General features: G+C 34.2%; 1 protein-coding gene across 4 annotated transcripts in view; it reads right to left on the reverse strand.

Annotated features, from left to right (window-relative positions):
• Nup98-96 (nuclear pore complex protein Nup98-96) overlaps window positions 1-22,100 on the reverse strand; it is a 431,225-nt gene that overhangs the window by 364,818 nt on the left and 44,307 nt on the right. For all 4 annotated transcript variants that reach the window (XM_069823886.1, XM_069823885.1, XM_069823884.1 and 1 more), the window contains exon 2: window positions 8,710-8,785. In XM_069823886.1, coding sequence (XP_069679987.1) covers window positions 8,710-8,764 — 55 coding nt within the window. In that variant the 5' untranslated portion in view covers window positions 8,765-8,785. The remainder of the gene's footprint in view (window positions 1-8,709; window positions 8,786-22,100) is intronic.

Raw genomic sequence — 22,100 nt, forward strand, 5'->3', positions numbered from 1 at the left:
ATATATGTGCCGAAAATGTTCATGAACAATAAATTGTAATATATCAATACAATATTAATAGATAAGCATAAGACGGTCCCATTCAATCCTAACCTACTGCTCTCTGAGTTAAATTCCACTGCACATAAATACAGTATGAGTTAATGCAATAGCAATATGAAAGAAGAATGTCTTATAAACGTCCGTGCAGGTGGAAAGCAAGGTTTCATACCAAATGTTCTCCTTATGTACAGATCTCATCTGAAAACAGAAGATTTTCATAAACAAATGAATGCCAAAAATTACACTTAATGGCTCCATACCATGTTAATACACCTAATTCACCTCCTAATGGCATCCTTGTTGTTGACAATGCATCATATCATCACACTCAACTAGAAAAATTCCCCCCCCCCCCCCAACATCAAATTACTTAAAAAATGACATGAAAGCCTGGTTAACAAGACATCACATTCCATTTGATGAAAATAGCACTAAAACAAAATTATATGATTGAATTAAAATGAACAAATCAGCACAAAAAAAAAAACATATTTGAGTGACCGGATATTAGCTGAAAATAATAACAGAGCCTTAAGACTTCCAGTTTATCATCCAGACTTGAATCCTATTGAATTAGGCCTAATTTTCGCAGACGTCAAACAGTGGTTGATATTAGGCATGTGACATTTAAAATAAAAGATGTCTAAGATCTACGTCGGCAAAGGTTTCAGCAAATCGGCCAGAAAGAATGGGAAGACATAGCTATCGCATTCAAAAAAATAAACAGCATTATAATGAGAAAGACAGTATTGTGGAAGAAAGAATTGAAAGAATCATAATTTAAGACGAAATGGAAAACAGTGAAGAAGATATAGTACATGAGAGGGACAAAACAGGAGATATATCAGGTGCGAAATAAATAGAGGGTGAATAATTTTTGGTGTAGGTAAATTATATACTGTCTTAAGTCTACAGTGTGTGATATTATGGGTCATTAAAACTGTGAACCAGAATAGTCACCATTATATTTAGTAGTGACAGTACTGTGCATGTGTTACTGGTGATATCATCCAGCAGATTCCATAACTTAAGCATAAGGTAAGCAATTCGCAGATTGGCTTTCATTAAATATTTTCATCCTTCTAGAACGGTGGCGATACCCGTAACAGGGGAATACCCTTGTGTCTTGTGAAGTAATATTGCACAATTAAGATTAGAAACGAAACTAGGAAATCCCCATGAGCTGTCATAAAGTCAAAACAAATCCAGTCAGTAGTAGGCATGGCCTCACATGGTTTGGTGTTTTCCTGTTTTCTGTCAGTTCCACATTGAGAATCTCAATCTCTCAGCTCACAGCTCAGTTATGTGTCGATACTTGACACTTGAGGAAGTCAATGGTGCATTGGTTTAATTGAGGAATTCCATGCACAAAAGCATCACAATCCAGGGCTGCCGAGATGGGGGGGGGGGCAAAGGGGGCAAGTGCATATGGGCCCGTGAGTAGTAAGGGCCCGTCAGATTGAGTCTGATTACTTTTTATTATCACAAATAATTATTCACAGATACATACTGGCACTATAAAATTTTGTAAGAACATTTGTTACAGGAATCTGACATATTAACCAACAATAGTAGAATTAATACAAATTACCACTTCATTATGTAAGTGTTTAACTTTTATAGAATAGAATATCGGATTCCCACGTTAACAATCATCAACACGACACTTGAGGGCTCTGGAATTTGCCTGAAATATATTTCCATCGCTTGTACCGAACACGTTCAATTGGCTTGTCCTCGTAACTACCAATCCCTGCCAGCCAGCCGCAATATGCTAGTGGACTCTCCCAAATCTAAGCTGGAGGACTACATTTCCTTTTCAGTAGGGCCTACATAGTATATTTCGTGACGAAACTTTCGTCTTTTCGTTGTCGTTTTCCTAGTAAATTCTGTTCATTAGTGTTACCAGTGGACAATAGACAATTAGAAACATAAGTCAGGAGCTGAGAAGCGCAAGGAGAGACAGAAAAATTGGAAGATATTAAGAAAGGGGGTAGAACTTTGTTTGAAGTTGGTGTGAAATTGAGCGATCTTGGGAAACTAAAAAGTAGCAGACAAATTGTGTCATCCAATGTGTTGTTCGAAAACAAGAGCCTTTCCAAAAACAGTATTACAGTATTTTCAAAACTCAAGAATGGAGAATGTGTTCCCAGAGACTGACTAGTGTGGAGTGAAACAAATCAGGGAAAATAGTACAGTGACCGATTTATTTCATTCCACACTAGCCAGTCTCTGGGAACACATTCTCCATTCTTGAGTTTTGAAAATAATACTGGAAAGGCTCTTTTTCCTTCACTTGGAAGGTTATTAGGCAGGTTGGGGGTACTTTTTCGAACAACACATTCAATGACACAATTTGTCTGCCACTTTTAGTTTTCCAAGATCGCATGTTACTTGCCATGATTCAGAGTTGGGAACTGGTGTGGGTAAATTTGTTTCACTTGCGCATATTATCACATCATTTTTACTATTGTTTGCTCGTTCTGATTCAATACTGTTATCAGAATTTTTTTTCTAGACAGCCACAACCATCAATATTCACTTCTAAATATGAACTGTCTTCATTTTTGACAACCTGAACAGACGGGCTTGAGATTGATTTATTTTCTGCACCTTCACTAGCAACGCTCAATTTCACCAACTTCAAGCAAAATGAAGGAAATAAAAATGTATTCAGAGTAACAATGTGTCAAGAAAGACTGAGTAACCTTGGCCTCCTTTGTCTGGAGAGCGATCTTGCTAGTTCTTTAAATTTTGATATTATAATCGATGATTTTGCATCAGTGAATTCAAGGAGAGTTGTTTGTTGATGTTGGCCTGCAAGTCAGAAATTACAGCTGTTTAAGAATAGTGAGTTTTTAATGAAAACGAAATGAAACAAATGACAACGAAAAGACGAAAGTTTCGTCACGAAACATACTATTTAGGCCGTACTGCAAAAGAAGCGTGATGAATATAAAATATTGTGCTAATGTGAAGTTTTGTTAAAAGTTTTCAATGTAACAAAAGTGTATATTTTTAGATTCGTATCTGTGTATGGGGTTATCTTTTATTTATTTTGCGAATAATTATTATTGTCAGAATAACTGGTAACTTGTCATTTTTAACTTTTTTTTTTTTCAATGGGGCCCGAGCACAAGATTGCACAGGGGCCCATAAATCCTATCGGTGGCCCTGTCACAATCTGCCTTGTTATGTAAATAAGTGAACGAGTTTGGAAAAAATATTTCTAGTGAAGACTGTAAGACATCGTTCTGTCCCGTATATGAAAAGAGTGTTTCTGAAAATAAAAAATTTGAAGTTGTGCAACATATTAATACAGCACGTCATAAGGACAGGGTTAAGAAGAAGTGTACTCTAATTCAACAATTGATTACAAGCAAAGTAGGTGAACAATCAAGTTCAAGTGACGATTTTTCCAAAGACTTGTGCTTAGAGCCAACATAGCTTTGTGGAATTCACCTTCGGAGTTTCTTAGGAAAATACACAAACAAGGATCCCTGATGAGTCTACATTACGCAAAAATTATGTACCACAGTGTTTTGAGGATGTACAGTGGAGTCCCTCTGTTGGAATCTTCTGTTACGAAAACTTCTAATTTGGAAAGCTAGCTGACTTCACTCACTACAGGAACACCACTCAATATGTTACTGATAGGCGATCGCTTTGCTCATGCTCAACACTAACATCAAAAGATCACTTATACATGAAAATACAAACTTTAATAAGAATTAAAAAAAAAGAAAGAAAAAGTGCGCACACGCACACGCACACACAGAGAGAGATAGAGAGAGAGAGAAAATATATATATAAGTACAGTGATAACTCCCCAAAATAAAATAATTGTTTTAATATTGACAAAGATATTTTTTAAGCTATTTAAGCTGATACCCTTTCATAATACATTTACTCGGACAAAAAATTAAGTTGAAACTTGTACGGAATCTGCTGTGTGGTCCTTCCAACATTTAAAGACAAGTACATCATCCTCAGTAACATGTAGTATTAAAACAGTAAAAAGTATTTGTACTCGCCCGGCTGTTTACACCACGTCCTCTGTCTACAAATAACTCAGTTCATTGCTCGACAGTGATTGTATCGCCGAGGTAGGGGCAGGCACATAAGACCAATACGTAGTACAAGTACATACAATGTACACAGGGTACATTGAAACACAAAAATATCTGGATTTCAATAGACGAGACATCAGATGCAGCAGGAGAGTGTGTATGTAGTGCTGTAGTTGGTGCAATGAAAGCAGGCAGCAAATCATTCCTCTTAAATATTCAAGTACTTGGCCAGGTAAATCATAGCATGGTTGCAAAATTTTTCAATGACTCGTTAGCTTTCTTGTGGCCAGGCGGAGTACAGTATGACAATGTATTATTATTTCTCAGTGATGCTGCTCCATATATAGTTAGAGCGGGAGTTGGATTAGAAGTTCTTTGTCCGATATTAATTCACCTGACTTGCCTTGTTCAAGGTTTACATTGTGTCACTGAAACTATTAGTGCCAATTATAAAGACGTGGACTTACTTGTATCCAATGTCTATTTGTGAAGGTGCCACTTAGAGTTAAAAAATTTCGTGAACTATTTGCAATTTTGCTTTTATCTCCTGGGCCAGGTTTAACTCGCTGGGGTATGTGGTTAGAGGCAGTGTCATACTATGTAGAACATTTCAGTGAAATGAAAACAGTGTTAGATTCCTTAAATGCGGAAGATGCAGCTAGCAATGCAATAGCTCAAGAATGTTTTTCTGAAGAAGGCATCAAGAAAAAAACCCAGTATATTCATAAGCACTTCTCTAAATTATCTGAAATTATAACATATTTGCAGGATCGAAATAATTCTTTGGAATATTTACTTTCTCTGATAGATCAAATTTTTAATTTATTGTCTTCAGAAACTCACGGTATTGTTAAAATTGCATTCGATAAGCTTAGTCAGGTACTGAACTAAATAAAAAATCCTGGTTACAAAACAATATGTCAAATTAGCAAAATGCTGTCTGGTGATAGTGAAAAAACTGTAACAAGAGGAATTCAATGAAGAAGAGTTGTGGTGTTTTTCACATGCACCTGTGACATCATGCGATGTGAAAAGGACATTTTCATTGTATAAAACCTTCTTCACTGATAGACGTATCAGCTTCATACAAGAAAATCTCAGGACAATTTTCCTTATTTATTGTAACAGCCACGAGTAAGGTAAGATTACTCACAAAACAAATAGTATATTTGATTTTTGCTTATTTGCTTTAACATATTATGGTGAATATTTTCTACATTTTTCTGCATACAGGTAACCTACTCAATGCAGTGAAATATAACTGAATTGCATTGTAGAAGGAAGGAAGCAAATTTTAAAACTATTCAGTGCTTGGTTCCTAAATTTCTATTCAATATATCTGCAGTGCTTGGGAAAAGTGACACAAGTCAGTTTCCACAAACCTTTTTTGATAATTTATTGACAACTTACGGAACATCTGCTCGCTTGGAAAAAAATATATAAGTATTCCTCCCATTACAATAATTCATACATAAAAAAATCAAATCGACATAAACCAGTGTAAGTTGTCAATAAATTATCAAAAAAGGTTTGTGGTAACTGACTTATGTCACTTTTCCCGAGCACTGCAGATATCCACACCTGAATTACATCCCAAATTAAATTTGTCATGTGCAGATTTTCATGAGGTGTCACAGCAGTTGGACTGAGAAATATATCTTTGTAGGAAAGGTTATACTGCTCGATCATTGAATTTGTCACAACTGGTGAATACCTCTTACTTTTTCATAAAGCAGTGGCAGTACACTATATACTTAACGTCTGTAACATATGAAGAGTCCACTGCAAGAATGATGGATGTCACTTTCTTGTCGAAAATGAACCAAGACTGTCAATGCATAGCTTAAGACATATACATAGAGAGTTATGTGGCATTAACACTGATAGTCATTGTCCAGTAATGATCGGAAAATCACAGTTAAGCTTTGAGCGCTAAGCATTTCAAACTTTCAATTGCTTCTCCTGTAAAATGTATTCCAAATGACATCCATCATTCTTGCAGTGAACTCTTCATATGTGAAGGGGTTTATATTATAATCAATGTGGAAGATCTTCAGAACAAGATGACAATAGATGTTTCTGAATATAGTATAATTATCTCTCATATGGAGCTCTGTTCATTCTTCGTTAGAAATATTCGTCCCAGAATTGTTCTTATCTAACAATGCAACTGTTAATTAGTTCCTCTCAAAATCTCCTCAAACTGCGCACATTCTTTCTTATATCTCCACGCCACAAATACAAAGACAAAAATTTCAAGGTTGCAAAATGAAAGCTTAAGTAAAAGATTATAAAAAAAATTGACTATTCCCCAGTCAAGAGTAGGTAGCTAATATCCAATCAGCTAGAAAAGCATGTTAATTGCACAAGATAATCTCACTTGTCACGTGATAGCATAGACATTTATGAAGGATGGAAACTTAACTTTTACCAAATTCGTGTCACTGTTTCTTAGTGCAACATTCCAAGTAAATTTTCACACCCTTTGTGAACAATGTATAACTTGGAAATCCAAAGTGCCTGTTGGTTTGAGTGGTTGTCACAATAATTAAACATGAAGCAATGTTGATAAAGAATTAACATTTGGATAAACATTCATCGCACATAACAAATCAAAATATGACGTAGTACAGTAGGACATACAGAAGGATTGTTAGCATTGTTCAACTCTCTTGTGGAACATGCCAGCAAATTCTGCCCAAAGGGCTGAACACGTAGCAGATTGTGGCCAAATTTGATCCTTGCTTGCTAATCCAAGACAAGATGTAAAGAACATATAATTTTTTCCGCGACTGGGAGAAAATTCTATAGAAGGAATCTGTTCCTCCATATCAAATAGTTAACAATTTGACATGGATGTTCTTAGGTGATTGAGAAACTGTATAGTAACGCAGAGGAAACTAGTTTCTGTTATATAATGACTAGCTGAGAAATATTCATGGGTAAATCAGTATATCATGAAGTACAGTATCATACATGAGATATCTATAAATTACATATTAATTGTTACATCAAGCCTTTATTAAGTCAAGAATAAAATTTTCCGATTCAAACAAAATCTACTTAACTAAAACTTACTTGCTTATAAAACTGTTGATACCACCTGGAAAGAAATCTGCTTAATATAGCCAATCACATATGTACAGGAGTTTAAACATTTTATCACTCTGGTCTTGTGTTCTTTCCATCACATTTTTAGGGTTGTAAATTGTGAAAATCACTTTGAGTGAAGTGCACGCTACAGAAAGGATGCTGGGGAATTTATCATCTATATTTCTGCAGAATTTTAGTAGTATTAAAAATATGCAGTTGTGCATTATCATGATGCAAAAATATTCTATACAACAGCAGACATGGATGTTTCCTTTGAATTGCCTCCTTTAAACATCCAAAGGTACAACACTGCTTAGTATTTCATGTGTCCCCTATTTTATAAACTCGTAAATACTACATCCTACTCATCCTAAAAGGTCATTAACATCACTTTCTTCTTCTCCTCAGGAATTTTAAACAATGCCATCTTACCACTCCCAATATCCATGTATGTCTTTCCAAGGCATCTTAAATCCTTATATTTCTGGAAACCAGTAGTTCAATCATGTAATTAGCCCAGACAGGCTTTGACCTTTCTCCTCCATAGTTGTCTCTATAAAAACAGTTTCTTTCAGCAATCTGTCTTCTCCTTTTCTTACCACATGTCCTACCATCTTAAACTTCTCTCTTCTATTCTACCTAGTATAGTTTCTTCTGCATTCATTAGCTTACCAATTACTTCATTAGAACCTTTATCATTTCTTGAGACACTGGCTGCTCTTCTCAGATAATCCATTTCCAAATCATATATATATATATTTTTTTTTAATAATTCAAATTTTGCTTCCATATTGAATAACATATTCCACCATGATGTTCAAATTCTTTCCTTCTATTCTTCTTTTTATTCGTCAACAATAGATTATCCCACAAAATTGAGTTTAAACAGCCTATAACCTTCCTTTCTTTTTGTAATTAACATCAATTTCCTGGTATAAAATTTCTTCTTTGAAGGTCGATGTGGTATGTTTTCATTCCACGGAGGTCACTCTGGACTCAGTGCATTGTAATGAGCTCATATTTCATCAACAGTAACAATCCAGCTATAAAACACTCTACCTTTCCAAAGTTCTAAGCTTTATCATCATCCAACAATTTGTGACAAGAAACCTTGTGGTACTGAAGGATGTCAATTGACACATTACACTAAATCAGCAACCTGACAGCTGCTCCAAATAACTATATTCTCTGATTAAACCATCGACAATTGTTGTGTTAACATCTTCTAAGTTGTCGAACAATGAAGTCCATCTGGTTACATATTACTAGGATGGACTTTAAAAATTAAATAGAAATTTCTTACAAAAGCACGTAAAATGGACTTATACTTCAATCCAATACCAGATGGAAAAAAAGATGATTTCTCCTATTCTTTGTATAAATAAACAGCAAACTTACGTAAGAAATTTACTTAATACATTTCCATGTAATGCCAAGTTCCAGTAAGTAAAACGTATCTAGCAGTGAAAATGTATTGAATAAAAACAATAAAAAAGAGGCTTACCGAATGTTGTAGCAGTATTGGTCTGTCCGAAAGTTGATTTCATGTCTCGGAACATGATTATCTTGGTCTTTCAAACCTAAAAAAAAAAAAAAAAAGAACAGAGCTTTTGTAAGAATTTAAGTAATTGAAAATGATACTACTGTATTCTACTAGCTACAATCGTGAGGAACTATCATTCACAATTTTCTGTAACTACGGGACATTATAATCGACCTAAATATACAAGGTCATTCAAAACTAACTTCAAAGTGTCATAAAATATTATAATATTTGAGGTGACAAAACTGTTTAACAAATAATGAGGTGCAGGGCCACCGACAAAGAGGGAGAAGGGAGGCAAATGCATTGGGGCCCATCAGCTTAAGCAAGCTGAACTTTTTGTTACAAGTATTTGAATAATCTGTACAATTATTCTAGTAACAGTTACTGACACTGAAAGTTCTTCCAGCAAAACGAAGGAAATAAAATATGTATATAGATCACCAATATGGCAATAAAAACTGAGTGACCTAGCCAGAACTTCAAATTATGAATACATAATCGACGATTTTGCATCAAAGAAGTGAAGGAGAGCTATATTGCAACTATTTAGGAATATCGCTGAACCTATATAGTGTACTGGTACTAAACATTGAGGAATTATGGGTAAAACAAGCCCAAACTATTTTCTTAAACAACATAATTATGTGATGAATGACTCCTCCTCCTAAGGGTACACAACGTTAAACTGCTTGTTGTGATGTCTGATTTGTTGGCAGGCAATCAGGTGTTCGTATTCTTATGATTCGACTGTAAAGTATTTTGTTTGATTTCATTGTCTTTACTGATATAAACACAGCTACTCAAGTAAATTGCAAATTTTTTTAATTCCAATTCATTACATAGGTGGGGACACTATGCCCAAATGTCTAACAAAAATTGCATTGTTTGGCTCTCCTCTCCAATTCCTTAACATATGACAATACACTTTATGAATTTATTATTATGGGAATATTGAGTTTTAATAATGTCACATGTTACTTTTTTACATTTTTAATAATAAGAATAAACATTTAGGCCTAGAGAATTGATCAGTTTTTCACTGTCATTTTATATGAAATTTATTATGTATTTCCAGCTAGGTCTAAGGTCTTTTGAAAGTGTGTTTCCGAAAAAGAAAATGTTTTCTACAGAATAAAAACTGTATCATATATTTAAAAGGCTCTTAGTATACCAGCTTGTTTCATTATTCATTATGTGTATATCTATTGTGTTCAGAACATTAGGTTATAAAAACTTTCAATAACTTTTTTCAAGAGGACTCACTCACAAGATTACTTATGGCTCATAAATTTTCTCGACAGTCCTGATGGAGTGTTTTGCATTTGTTATAATTTGCATTTCCATAGGTACCATTTTGAAGTTTCAAGCCATTGAGGATACAGCTGGTCAATGCTATTATGAGAGCAATAGAAGTAAGAGAAGGCCCATATTCCATTCGTAATTATAGGGATTTAATCAGGAGGGATGACGAAACTGGTTCTGTTTCTGATAAGAAGAAGTATGGAAAATCAAAAGTAAAAAATTCAATGATATCACTGCTGCTGAGGTTTCAGGCAAATAATGAAATAAGTATAAATAATTATTATGGAATTTACCATGTCAGCCAGGTGTCCAGGCATTTGCAAATGAGTTACAAATGAAGAATTTTAAGAAAACAGCTTAGTCCATATTCCTGTAAACTAAAACCAATGTTCACTATGGGAAAACAGGAAAGATACGATTTTTGCTTTATTTGTGCAAGCAGAAATTCAACTTGATTTTAATTTGCTGGACAAAGTTTTCTGAACAAAACAAAGCACACTTTATTAACGACGGAATTAACACACATAATTGCAGAATTTGATCTGAAAATTATCCCCAGATTTTAATTCAATAAGGTCTTGATGATTTGAAACTCACTGCATGGTGTGGCTTCATCATCATGGTTCGTATTTTTTCGACACAATGGAAAGGAACTCTAGGAATAGCTAAACAAACGGAGAATTTTTTACCATTGACCATGTAGATACACAGTACAACTTAAAATCTAACTATTTCTCCACAAGAAGCAAAAATTCTAACATGAGAAGAAAAAAAAAAACACGCACGCACACACACGCACACACACACACCCCCGTGCGGATATCCTAAGGACTTGGAGCAGGTGGTATTTGTTTCTTCTATAAGAATATGGGGGAAAATACCACAAATTTTGACGCAAAAGTTCAAGCTATGCTATTTGTACATCCCTTCAAAATTTATTTCTTTGGATCCATCTTCACAAGAATAAGTATAGTCATATTAAGTGACTCTATCTAGAGCCACAATACAATCAATAATGTCAATAAATCAACCTAAAACGAAAAAAAATAAAATAAATCCATTCAATGATTAAACAAATCCAAGGTATAAATAAAATCGTAGTTCTTCGATGGATTCCCGCACATTGTGGTATAAACAGAAATGGGAGAGCCGACATTCTAGCAAAGAAAGGCACTAAAATTGAACAAAAACAGAACCATAATTTTTCAGATTATTCAATCAAAGAAGTTATGAAAATAAAAATAAAATTAAAAATAATTATAATGTTCAAATATTAAACACTACAGAAAATTGTCCTTGGAAAAATTTACTAAAAAGACCTGATTTAATTCCTGATCTACCACATAAATCAACTGCGGCCGTGTTCAGATTCCTTACTGGTCATGATTGTTTGGGTAAACATTTATAAAGACTTCGCATTCTATCTACTTCAAATTGTGTATTATGTTCTCAAGAATAAGAAATGAATACAAATCATTCAATACACTGTAAAGCACTTCAACAAAATAAAAGTCTTACATCTAAATACTGGGAAGCAAGATGGAAAATAACTCTTGTAAAATTAAGAGCATTAAATATGTACCTACATACAATGGAATAATATACTGTCACAGTAAATCGGAAGCACTACTACTGTAAGCTATAGAACTTCAATCACTCCTAGAGTGAGGAATCACGACCTGGAAACAATCTTTATACAAGATACACAGATCTTTGGCATCAGCAGGCACTTTCCAATATGGCCACCATGATCTCAATCCGGCCAACTTTTGGGTGTGAAGTTGCCTTAAAAAACAAGTTCTCTTGGCACATCCAACAATCTGCAACAACTGAAAGATGCAAGATGCTACCTTGCAAGAAATTAGGAATATTCCAAGGCACTGTCTGCAAAATACTGTACATGGTGTCACAGGAAGAATGGGGTTTGTTGAACAAGAGAACAGTGGACACATTTCCAATGTTTCGTAAAAACCAAATTTAATTATTTGCCCAATATAGTGATGACATTTTTCTTTTCTCTTTCTACCTTAAATAGTATATTGTATTTAAACACTTTAAAGTTTAAAGGAACTTTAGAATTACCTTAATACATTAGACAAAAGATAAGACACCAATGGGATATTAACTCGCACATTTTCCAGAATTAATGAAAAAAAAAAAGTACATACACATCACACACACAACTTGTCATTTAAGTAAGAAGTAGATATAACAAACAAAATTACAAAATTTACAAAAACCATGGCAATAATTAACAGTATCATGAAACTATCGTTAGTGCAAAAGAACACAAGAATAAGTCTCTATAAAACTCTTGCAAGGCCAGTGTTAAGCTATGGTAGTGAAGCATGGACAATAAGAAGGGATGAAAGCAGGATAACAGCTAATGAGATGTGATTTATGTGATATACAGCAGGATATACAAGATGGGACCATAAACGAAATGAGGAAGTAATAGGAGAACTGGTACTAGCCAATTCTCCACTATATACAAAAATTACCAGGCCCACTGGATGGGCCATCTACAACGGATGTCATCACATAGAATCCGAAGAGTATGCTTCATTATCTCCCTCAACGAAAGAGATCACTAGGACGTCCCAAAAAATGCTGGAAGGACAATTCTTCTTTGAGACTGTAACGGGCCACATGGTCTAATACTTAAAGGGGGGATGACGATGCAATAATTCAGTCCTTTACTATGTTGCAAATTACTGTATATTATACTTCATAGTTTATTTTCTTGAACTATTATTCGATAGACACAACTAAATAAAATTATTTAAAATGTATCACAGATGTATGTATGATGAGCTTTTGTTACTTGGATTACACATAAAACGTGTTCTCTATAACCCCAAAATTAAGATATCTGACTAAAATTATACTGACTACAATTATAAATTGTAATTATAAAGATCAGAGTCTATCAGTATATATCAGGCAATGTAAAATTTTGTTTTGTGAAACAGTGCTTGAACTCTCATTTAAGTTCCACTTGACAACACCTCTCTCCATACTGAACCCCTTCCTCTAGCTTTGTCTGTACTGTCAGCAATGGCTCCTTCTGTTATCCAGCACTATCTGGATAGTGAAAATTGTATGTAAGGAAATGTTTTCAAAACCAACAAAACGTAAATTTAAGCCAGAAAGGGCGGAGAAATATTTTTCTGTAGCCTAGTGAAAACGAGCCAGTGAGATGTGTACAGTGCTCTAATGTATTAATGGGTATCAACAACTGTAATATGAAATAACATTAGGTGACATGTCACAAAGATCATGATACGATACTAGGTAAGTTTAATATTGACTTCATATGTAAATTTAGAAGAAATTAATATTGTGGTGTGACAAGAGTTGTACAATATTCGCGAGTTCTTATTCGATTTTAACAACTTCGTCATAATTTGCTTTCCTACAGCTGTAGAGAATTCCATGGATATTTTAATGTTGATTATTATTAAAAGTTCGTTTGTTTTAGAACAGGAGCGGCTACAGCATTACAAGCTTTAAAGGGAGCAATGAAAAGCAAAAGCAACTGTCACGACGACATTTCTAGTCCAACCACAATTCCAAAGCAAGTTATCACATTGGTTATTAGAGGAGAAAAATTCGCTCTGCCACCAGGGATCAAATCCGTGTCCTTGGTTCTACGCACCAAGTGCTCTAATCACTGAGCTACGTCGAAGTTCAATCCACAGCACCGGATCGAATCCCTCTCCTCTAGTGTTTTCCCCTTTGTGGCCTTACTCAGAATTTTTCTCCTCTGACAACCATTGTCACCATAACAGATATATTCTGTAGGACCAAAATAATCTTTACTTAGATTAATCTTTACTAAGTTATCACACAGCGCAGAAAATCGGAAAAAGCAATGAAACCATTTACAAATGGAGATTTTATAAATTCATGTCTATGTGATGTAGCTAAAATAATATGTCCACAACAAGCTCATACTTTTGAAAACATACGTTTATCTGCTAACACCATTAAGACTAGAGTACTGAAGATTGCAGAACTTATTGAAAATGACATTCAAAATACAGTTAATGAGTATGTAAAATACTCCCTGGCACTGGATGAGACAACAGACAAATGACAAGGCTCAGTTAATAATCTTCATTCAAGGAATTAACCTGAATTTTTCTCAACATGAAAACCTTTTGGATCTTGTTACATATACATACTTATGGCTTTTAAGCAACCCAGAGGTTCATTGCCTCCCTCACATAAGCCCACCATTGGTCCCTATCCTGAGCAAAATTAATCCAGTCTCTACAATCATATCCCATCTACCTCAAATCCATTTTTTTATCCTCTCGGATCTTGCTACTCTTAAGGAAAATACAATGGGAGAAGAACTCTTCAAAGCATTGAAAGACACAGTATAAAAGAAGAATTTAGACTTAAAAAGGATTGAATCAGTGGTAAAATACGGGGCTCCAGCAATGATTGGGGAAAAGAAGGATCTGGTAAGAACACAAACAATTATTTAAGAAACTGAATGTATTCTTTTGCCATTGTATCATTCATCAGCAGGTATTGTGTGGTAAGACTGTGAGTGTAACAAATGTGATGAATGTTCTTGTTCAGACTATCAACAAAATAAGTCTTCATCTCTGATACATCGACAGTTTCGCAATCTGCTGAAAGACATAGGAGAGGAACATTAAAACAAACCATATTCAGAGGTGGTTCTAGCCCGGGGCCAGAAGGGCCTGGGCCCCCCCAGTTTTAATGAAATTGTTATTTTAAAATTCCTTAATTATTGCTGAATAAATTGTTCATTTACTTGATATAAAGCAAACTAATGAATTTAATGAACTTAATTTCACATTAGTTTTAAAGTTTTATTTATTCTATAAATCGTTACCTTAAATCCAAAACCTCGTAATTCGTTTGGATGTCGATTTTCACTTTTTGCGCGTTTTGAAAGTGTGTTCACAGAGAAAGAAATTAAGTGATTTCAATATTAGCACCAGTATTTTAAATCAAGCTTCACTGCTTTGTCAGTAGATGGATCTGTGGATATACTTTCAAAAACGTGCAAAAAGTAAAAATTGACATCCGAGCAAGTTACGAGGTTTTTGGAATTAAGATAACGATATACTATTTTTAACATACATATTATTTATTCTGTTTAAAAAATATAACAAATGAAATAAAGTTTAAACGTAATATTTTAACATGCATAGTACATGCACACCACAATCAACATTTTTAGATAGTTCTATACAACCACAATGCTGTCTGAATTCCAGGGTTAAGCTAGAAAATAAATCATTCCCAGTGCCGGAACGAATTTTCCTCAAATTAATAGGTATACTTGTGCAATATCATAAATAATTGTGCAGAAAGATACAATTGATAAAGTATGCAAAAATAAAAAGTTATGTAATTTGTTTCTTTGAGATTTATTACTTTCAATCCATCTTGTCACACTCTAGATATACTTATGTAAGTAAATCATTAGACGTAGATATGTTTACTGCTGAATTTACATCACATTAAAATACGTTATTTTATGGGCACTCTAAACAATGAAATTCTTTACTTGTAGGCCCTTCAAGATTTATTGTTAGCAGAGTGCTCACTCTTTTTAATGAAAGGCAGTTTCTAATTCCAGTTTTTACAAGATTCATGCAACTAAATCCTCACTCACAATTTATAGTATGTGATGGAATTATATAAATCAATAAGAATTTGTTCGCTTATCTTACATGAATTGCACCAACTCTTTGAAATCAATTCTTGAATATCTATTGTTTAATATATCCATGCCATTAACATTTCATTTAAATTCAGATTAGTTCAAACACACCTCTGTTTTCATTTTCTCCATTACTATCTTCGTTTCTAAAGTCCAATGTAGTTGTCGCATTTTTGTATATTACATTCAATTGCATTTTTAGAAGTCAAGTAGAAAAATGCGATAAATGCGACTGTGGCTTAAACCCTGCTGCATTCAAAATATGGTATATCTGACAGTTTCAATTGTTAGTTACTCTAACAATCACACAAAGAATTCGTTGTTTCGCAACAGTTTTCAGTAGCAAATGGTTAGTCGCTGATGCTAGTAGAGTTCTTATATTACCCTAGAACAGTGATTGTCAACTGAGATGTATTAGTGCGCGGGCAGAGTTCTGGGGCAAGTGCACTGCAGGAGCGAGCAGCACAACAGTACGTGTCGAGGTCTTCTGAGTGACGGTGGAGGCTTCACTGTTTCATAATCTGCAAACATGTAAGGTGCGGAAACTAGTGGTAATCGTAGATCTTCTACACCTCCTGTATTTATCCCTGTCTGGGAAGAAATGTATTTGTTTGTGAATTGTGATGAAACAGTTAAATGTCTAGTTTGTGGAAAGGTTCTCCATAGCATAAAAAAAGTTCAATTTGCAAAGAAATTATTCGCATCACGCTAATGAATATGAAAGTTTGAAGGAGAAGAGCGTGTGGACATATTAAATGCCTCGAAGGAGCGTCAGTCTACAGAAACCGATCAAAACCCCGGCAAACTGGCAGATCATAATTTTAGCGAATCAGCTGTTACAAATTTTCACTTCTGATAGCAAGAAAGTTACGGCCTTTAAACTTACATTGTCACTTTGGGAACGTCAGTTAAAGGCTAAGAACCTCGGGTACTTCTTAAAACTAAGAACAGTTCACACTTCTGTAATGACAGTAGACTTATAAGAATATGCGCAAATACTAGGAGAATAAAATCAGGAATTGCACTCAAGATTCCAGCATTTGGAAAGTCAATGTATTTTTTTTTTTAATATTCGTGACTCCATATTCCATGGAAGTTGACCGTGCTTCAACTGAATTGCAGTTTCAACTCTTGGCTCTACAATGTGATCGGGAATTGAAGGAGAAATTTGCAACCAAGAGACGTTTGTGTGACTTTTATAATAATCTTCCACAGGTCCAATTTCCAAGATTGCACAGACATGCTGCTCGAATCTTGTGCTTATTTAGGTCAACATACATTTGCGAACAGTTTCTTTCTTTGATGAAAATTAACAAACCTTGACGTAGAAATCAATTGTCAGATCACAATTGTGCACTGAGACTGTGCACTACTGAAACAGTGTTTTCAAACATTGAAAAGTTAGTGGGTGAAAAGAGGACCAAAAATCCCAAGAAATCACTGCCATTGTTGAGTAAACTTCTATTCCTGTTTCACAATTTACTTATTTACTTACTTACTTATTTATTTATTTACTTATTTATTTATCTCCTTCCAAACTTAAAATAGTACCATTATGTTCATAGTTTAGTTAATGCATATTTATGTATGTAGTCGCAATAAGTGTTTAATTTAAAAATACATACACGTTTTTTTATTAATCTTAATATTATTTAACTGAAATTGTGCAAGTACTATGTAACAATAATTGTGCTGCTGCTATTTAATATCTTATTCTGTTTGCATATGTTAAATATTCTGATGCAATAATAAAGGTAACATTCACTAATTCAAATCATGTCCAATGTGTTGCTCATTAAAAACAGACACACCGCCACTGCAACTCTGCTCCGTTACCACACACTCGGTTGTTTAGGACAAGCGAGCGAGCTAGGGAGATGCACAGTGCAAATCAGTTGATGACCACTGCCCTAGATCATATATACCCAGATAGCTCGGCCTTAAAGGCTTTGATGGTAACAACTTTTGTCAGGTTTACTATGCTGCCATCTAGTTGTTACATAAGAAGTCATGTCATAACTCCCATTTGAATTGCATTAGTGACTCTACTGCCATCTCGTGTTCGTTTACAGTGGACGGATGGTGATCCTGGCGGTTGTTCTCTTCAAAGTGCTATCGATTTTAATATAGGAATGATCTAGAATATTACGTACTTGCGTTTTGTCTAAACAATGTAATATAACCGAAATGTTTTAAACTCTCCCCCTAACTTTTTTATTTAAATGCACGTTCAAATGTTTCTAATGTAGACAAACCTCCATGTGGTATAAATGCATCAAAATCTCCACAACTTCATGACGTAAAGATGAGTGCAAATGTTTCAAATACAGACGAACCATTTGATATGAGTACATTGATCTACAATGGTCCATGCAAACCACGGAAGTCAGTTTACAAACAAACATTGTACAGAGTGATTTATATAGAACTAATACATTTCTTTCTTTATTTCAAAACGAATGATGCTAGCCACAATTTGTTATATCTCAAATGTAGAGTATCTTTGAGAAATTACTAACCTCTACAGGTAATGTTGAAAATTGTTTACTTATTTGGCTGGAAATTCACTTAATGACCAGTTAACGTCAAATTAAGCAGGAATTTTGATTCCCTGTCACAAGATGCACAGCTGTTTTCGACATTTTGTTTTAGTCACTGAAAATGCAGTACACATTAAATCAACGGCTCTTTCTTGTGAAGCAATATTGGATTACGAATTTAATTACAGGTACTCAAAGGGCATACCAGAGAGAATTTGGCATTCGTAATCCCCCTCAAAGAAACACAATATTGGTAAACAAATTGGAACATCATCTAGGCTGCCCACGGTTGTTGATGTTTGGGCACGACTGGAGCAGTCACCCTGTAAGTCATTAGAACGTTTATCGCAGGAGACCGGGTACATTTTCAACATTTGCTATAGAGGTTGGTAATCTCCCAAAGATACTCTACATTTGAGGTATAACAAATTGTGGCTAGCATCATTCGTTTTTAAATAAAGAAATGTGTTAGTTCTATATAAATCATTGTGTATAATAAGAACAAAAGTTTTAACAGTAAACGATGTGATAGGTATAAATTCATTGAATTCTCTGAGCAGAAATATGCAGTTTTCTGTTTTCTTTGCTCCCATTTCGTTCAATCTGATTCAAGCAGTGCTGAACATGTTTTCACTAAATCTAGATTTAGAAATTGGAAAAAAAAAAAAATAGACGAAAAACTTGCAAAGTATGTTGATAGCGAATGTCACAAACCTTCAATAGTAAAATGGAACAGTTTTCTGGAAAGTGAACATAGTGGCATAGTGATTTCAAAGCTAAGGAGAAACACAAAGATGACATATTGTGTAACCAATCAGCTGTGGCAACAATGGCCCGGGTCGAGTTACTTTGTGCTTGGCAAGACTGGGCTTGGAGATCATTGCGAAACTGTTTCGGATGACAATAATGATAGATAATAATAAAGCGAATTTTGTTGAAATTGTACAACTTATTAACCCTCACAACTTAGCTGCTCTAGAATTTTATGCTACTTATCTGGGGTCTTTTGATCCCAAGAATATTTGTTGTTAATAATTAGTAGAGATGGAAGTTTCCAAATACTACGTAATCTCATAATTGTACCTTACAGAGGGAGTTTCATACCTTACGGTAGTTTTCTAATCCGCGATAAAATGCGAATAAGTGCGAAATTATAATTGCCAGCCTTTAAATTTTCCTTTCACTTGGACATTCTTTGCTTTCTGTTCCAATCCGCTCCCACCCCCACTTTTAAGCATCTAGAACCGCCACTGACCATATTACACAGAAGTCAGGTGGCTTAGTTGGGGTAAAATGCTCCGTCATTTTTTTTTTTACTTGTGCACTTCCATTGCACTTACAGTGATCGAGCAGGTACATTTTACGTTGATTAATGATTACATTTTATTTATAGCATTATTATTATTATTATTATTATTATTATTATTATTATTATTATTATTATTATTATTATTATTTTATTGCTGTAGTAGTAAAAGAAAGATATTGATTATGTTTGCTATCTTTCAAAATATCTTAAAATATCCAAATCTTTCACACAGCCCAAGTTCAGGAATTACAAGACGAAGATTGGGTTAGCAATTTGGCATTCATAACACATTTCTGAACAGCTGAACAAACTGAACTGCCGGCTTCAAGGACGTGATCAGAACATAGTTGACATATATATGACATGGTGAAATCCTTTTCCATGATGATAAATATTTGTAAAGTGCAAATGAAAGAAAATGAGTTTCATCATTATTCTTGCCTGCAGTCACTTTCAAATGTTCCTGATTCAATAATAGATAAATACTGCGACATCCTCGAAACATCACTTTCAGAATTTAGAAAAAGAAGATTGTGATTTTAAAGAAATGAAAAATGATTTATATTTGCAAATCCTTTTAACACCCATTCTGAATGTATGAACAGACTTAGAATGTGAGGTTGCTGATCTCCAAAATGACACCTTTGTGAAAAGCAACCATAAGGATTGTGTTGGTTTAGATGTATTTAAAAATATTGACTTCTCTAAATATCCACGTCTTGGATCATTTGCTACCACTATCGCAGCTATGTTCAGTTCTACACATATTTGTGAACAATTTTTTTCAAAATTAAACATGTTAAAATCAAAAAGAAGGACACACTTAACAGATGTCAGCCTTTGTGCACAACTAGCAGTGGCTACTTATGAGGCAACCTCTCATGGAAATATTTATACATCTTGATTACACAACTTTTAACAATATATCACTTCAGAATATGTATTATATAGCTTTCGCATGTTAAATATTATAGTACGTGGTTGACTAGTTTCAGCCTGTTATGGGCCATCTTCAGGGATGTAACGAATGTGATATGGGCCCGCCTGCAAAAATAAAATTTCGAGCCCCCTAAAATAAAATGTATCAGTGCACCAAATGTATAACCTATCAATAACTAACAATAACAAATATAATTACAGCAAATAGAAGTTCAACTTTAATACAATATATTTCCACGTTATAGAACAAAGGAATTAATCGTTCATTATTGTAAGATTATTAAAATAATAACAATCATTAATACATTTTATTAAAAACATGTTATAATATATACTAAGATAGTGATTGAAATTAAGTAGGCAGGTAGGCCTATCAATAAGCATATAAGTTAGTACTTCTCCCTGCTTTTGTTGTACTTATAAAACTTTACTGTACTGACATTGAACTCCAGTGAAACTGGACCATGCGGGTGCTTTCTGTGATATAAAGGTAGTGATGATTTCACTGACATCAATAGATCTAGCCCTTTCACATTCGATACTGAGGAGGCTGAGTTCACTAAGTCTGTCTTAAGTCATAGGATTCTGCAGACAGTTCTTTATAAGTTTTAGCTTCAAAAATGATCATTTGGGCAAAGAAACAGTAACCTGAATAGTTAGAAATAAGTAAAATGCCATCCATAAGTCTGGAAAGCTAGCAGCTACGATTGAATTTTCTATTACTAATAGATTTGTTAATTCAGATACAGAGGTTAATGAGGCTATTTATTTTTTCAGAGAGCTTCTGAAACCTATTACTTGGTCTGGGAATTCACTGGATAAATCTTCCTCATATTCATTTTGAAGAACCACTGCTGCATTGTGAATCTCTTCGTCGGAAGCAGTTTAAAAATGTTGGGGAAACAATTTTGTAGAAATGGTCAACATCATGCATATCCTCAAATCTGTTTCCTAACTGGGCTACAATAATGTCCAAAAAGCCATTAAAAACAGTGGTCTGAAATATATCTTTGGATCTACCAGCCACTCGTCATGACACAATTCATCAAAATGATTTTTACTTTTCGAATTCTTTTATTTTCAAATTGTGGTGGAATGCCCCAGCTCTTTGCCAAAGATGTAGCTGATGACATTGCTTCTTCAAAATTATTTCGGTAACAAGATAAATTATTGGCTGCATTCTGAATAAGAGAACACACTTTATCAAGCTCTACATTTTCCAATTGCATAATTTGTGATGCTAGATTAGTACATTCTAGAATATTTGATTACAACACTACTTGAAAAATAAACTGAAATTTTTCTAATGGTTTTTCAAAGCAACAGCTTCTTCCCTTTCTTCCTTTCTTTAAATATCAATATTAATTTTGACATAGCCTTAAGTACATCGACATAAGCATAACGCAGGGCTTAACAGACTGGTATCTCGAAGACCAACATGTTGGGCAAAGTTTTTTACGGTATAAAAAGATACCAAATATTCCCAACTTTTAATACTATGACTGAAGAAAAGATACAACACTTCCACTGTATCGTAAAACGATCTAAC

The sequence above is a fragment of the Periplaneta americana genome, chromosome 4, assembly GCF_040183065.1.
Source record: "Periplaneta americana isolate PAMFEO1 chromosome 4, P.americana_PAMFEO1_priV1, whole genome shotgun sequence".
NCBI lineage: Eukaryota > Metazoa > Arthropoda > Insecta > Blattodea > Blattidae > Periplaneta > Periplaneta americana.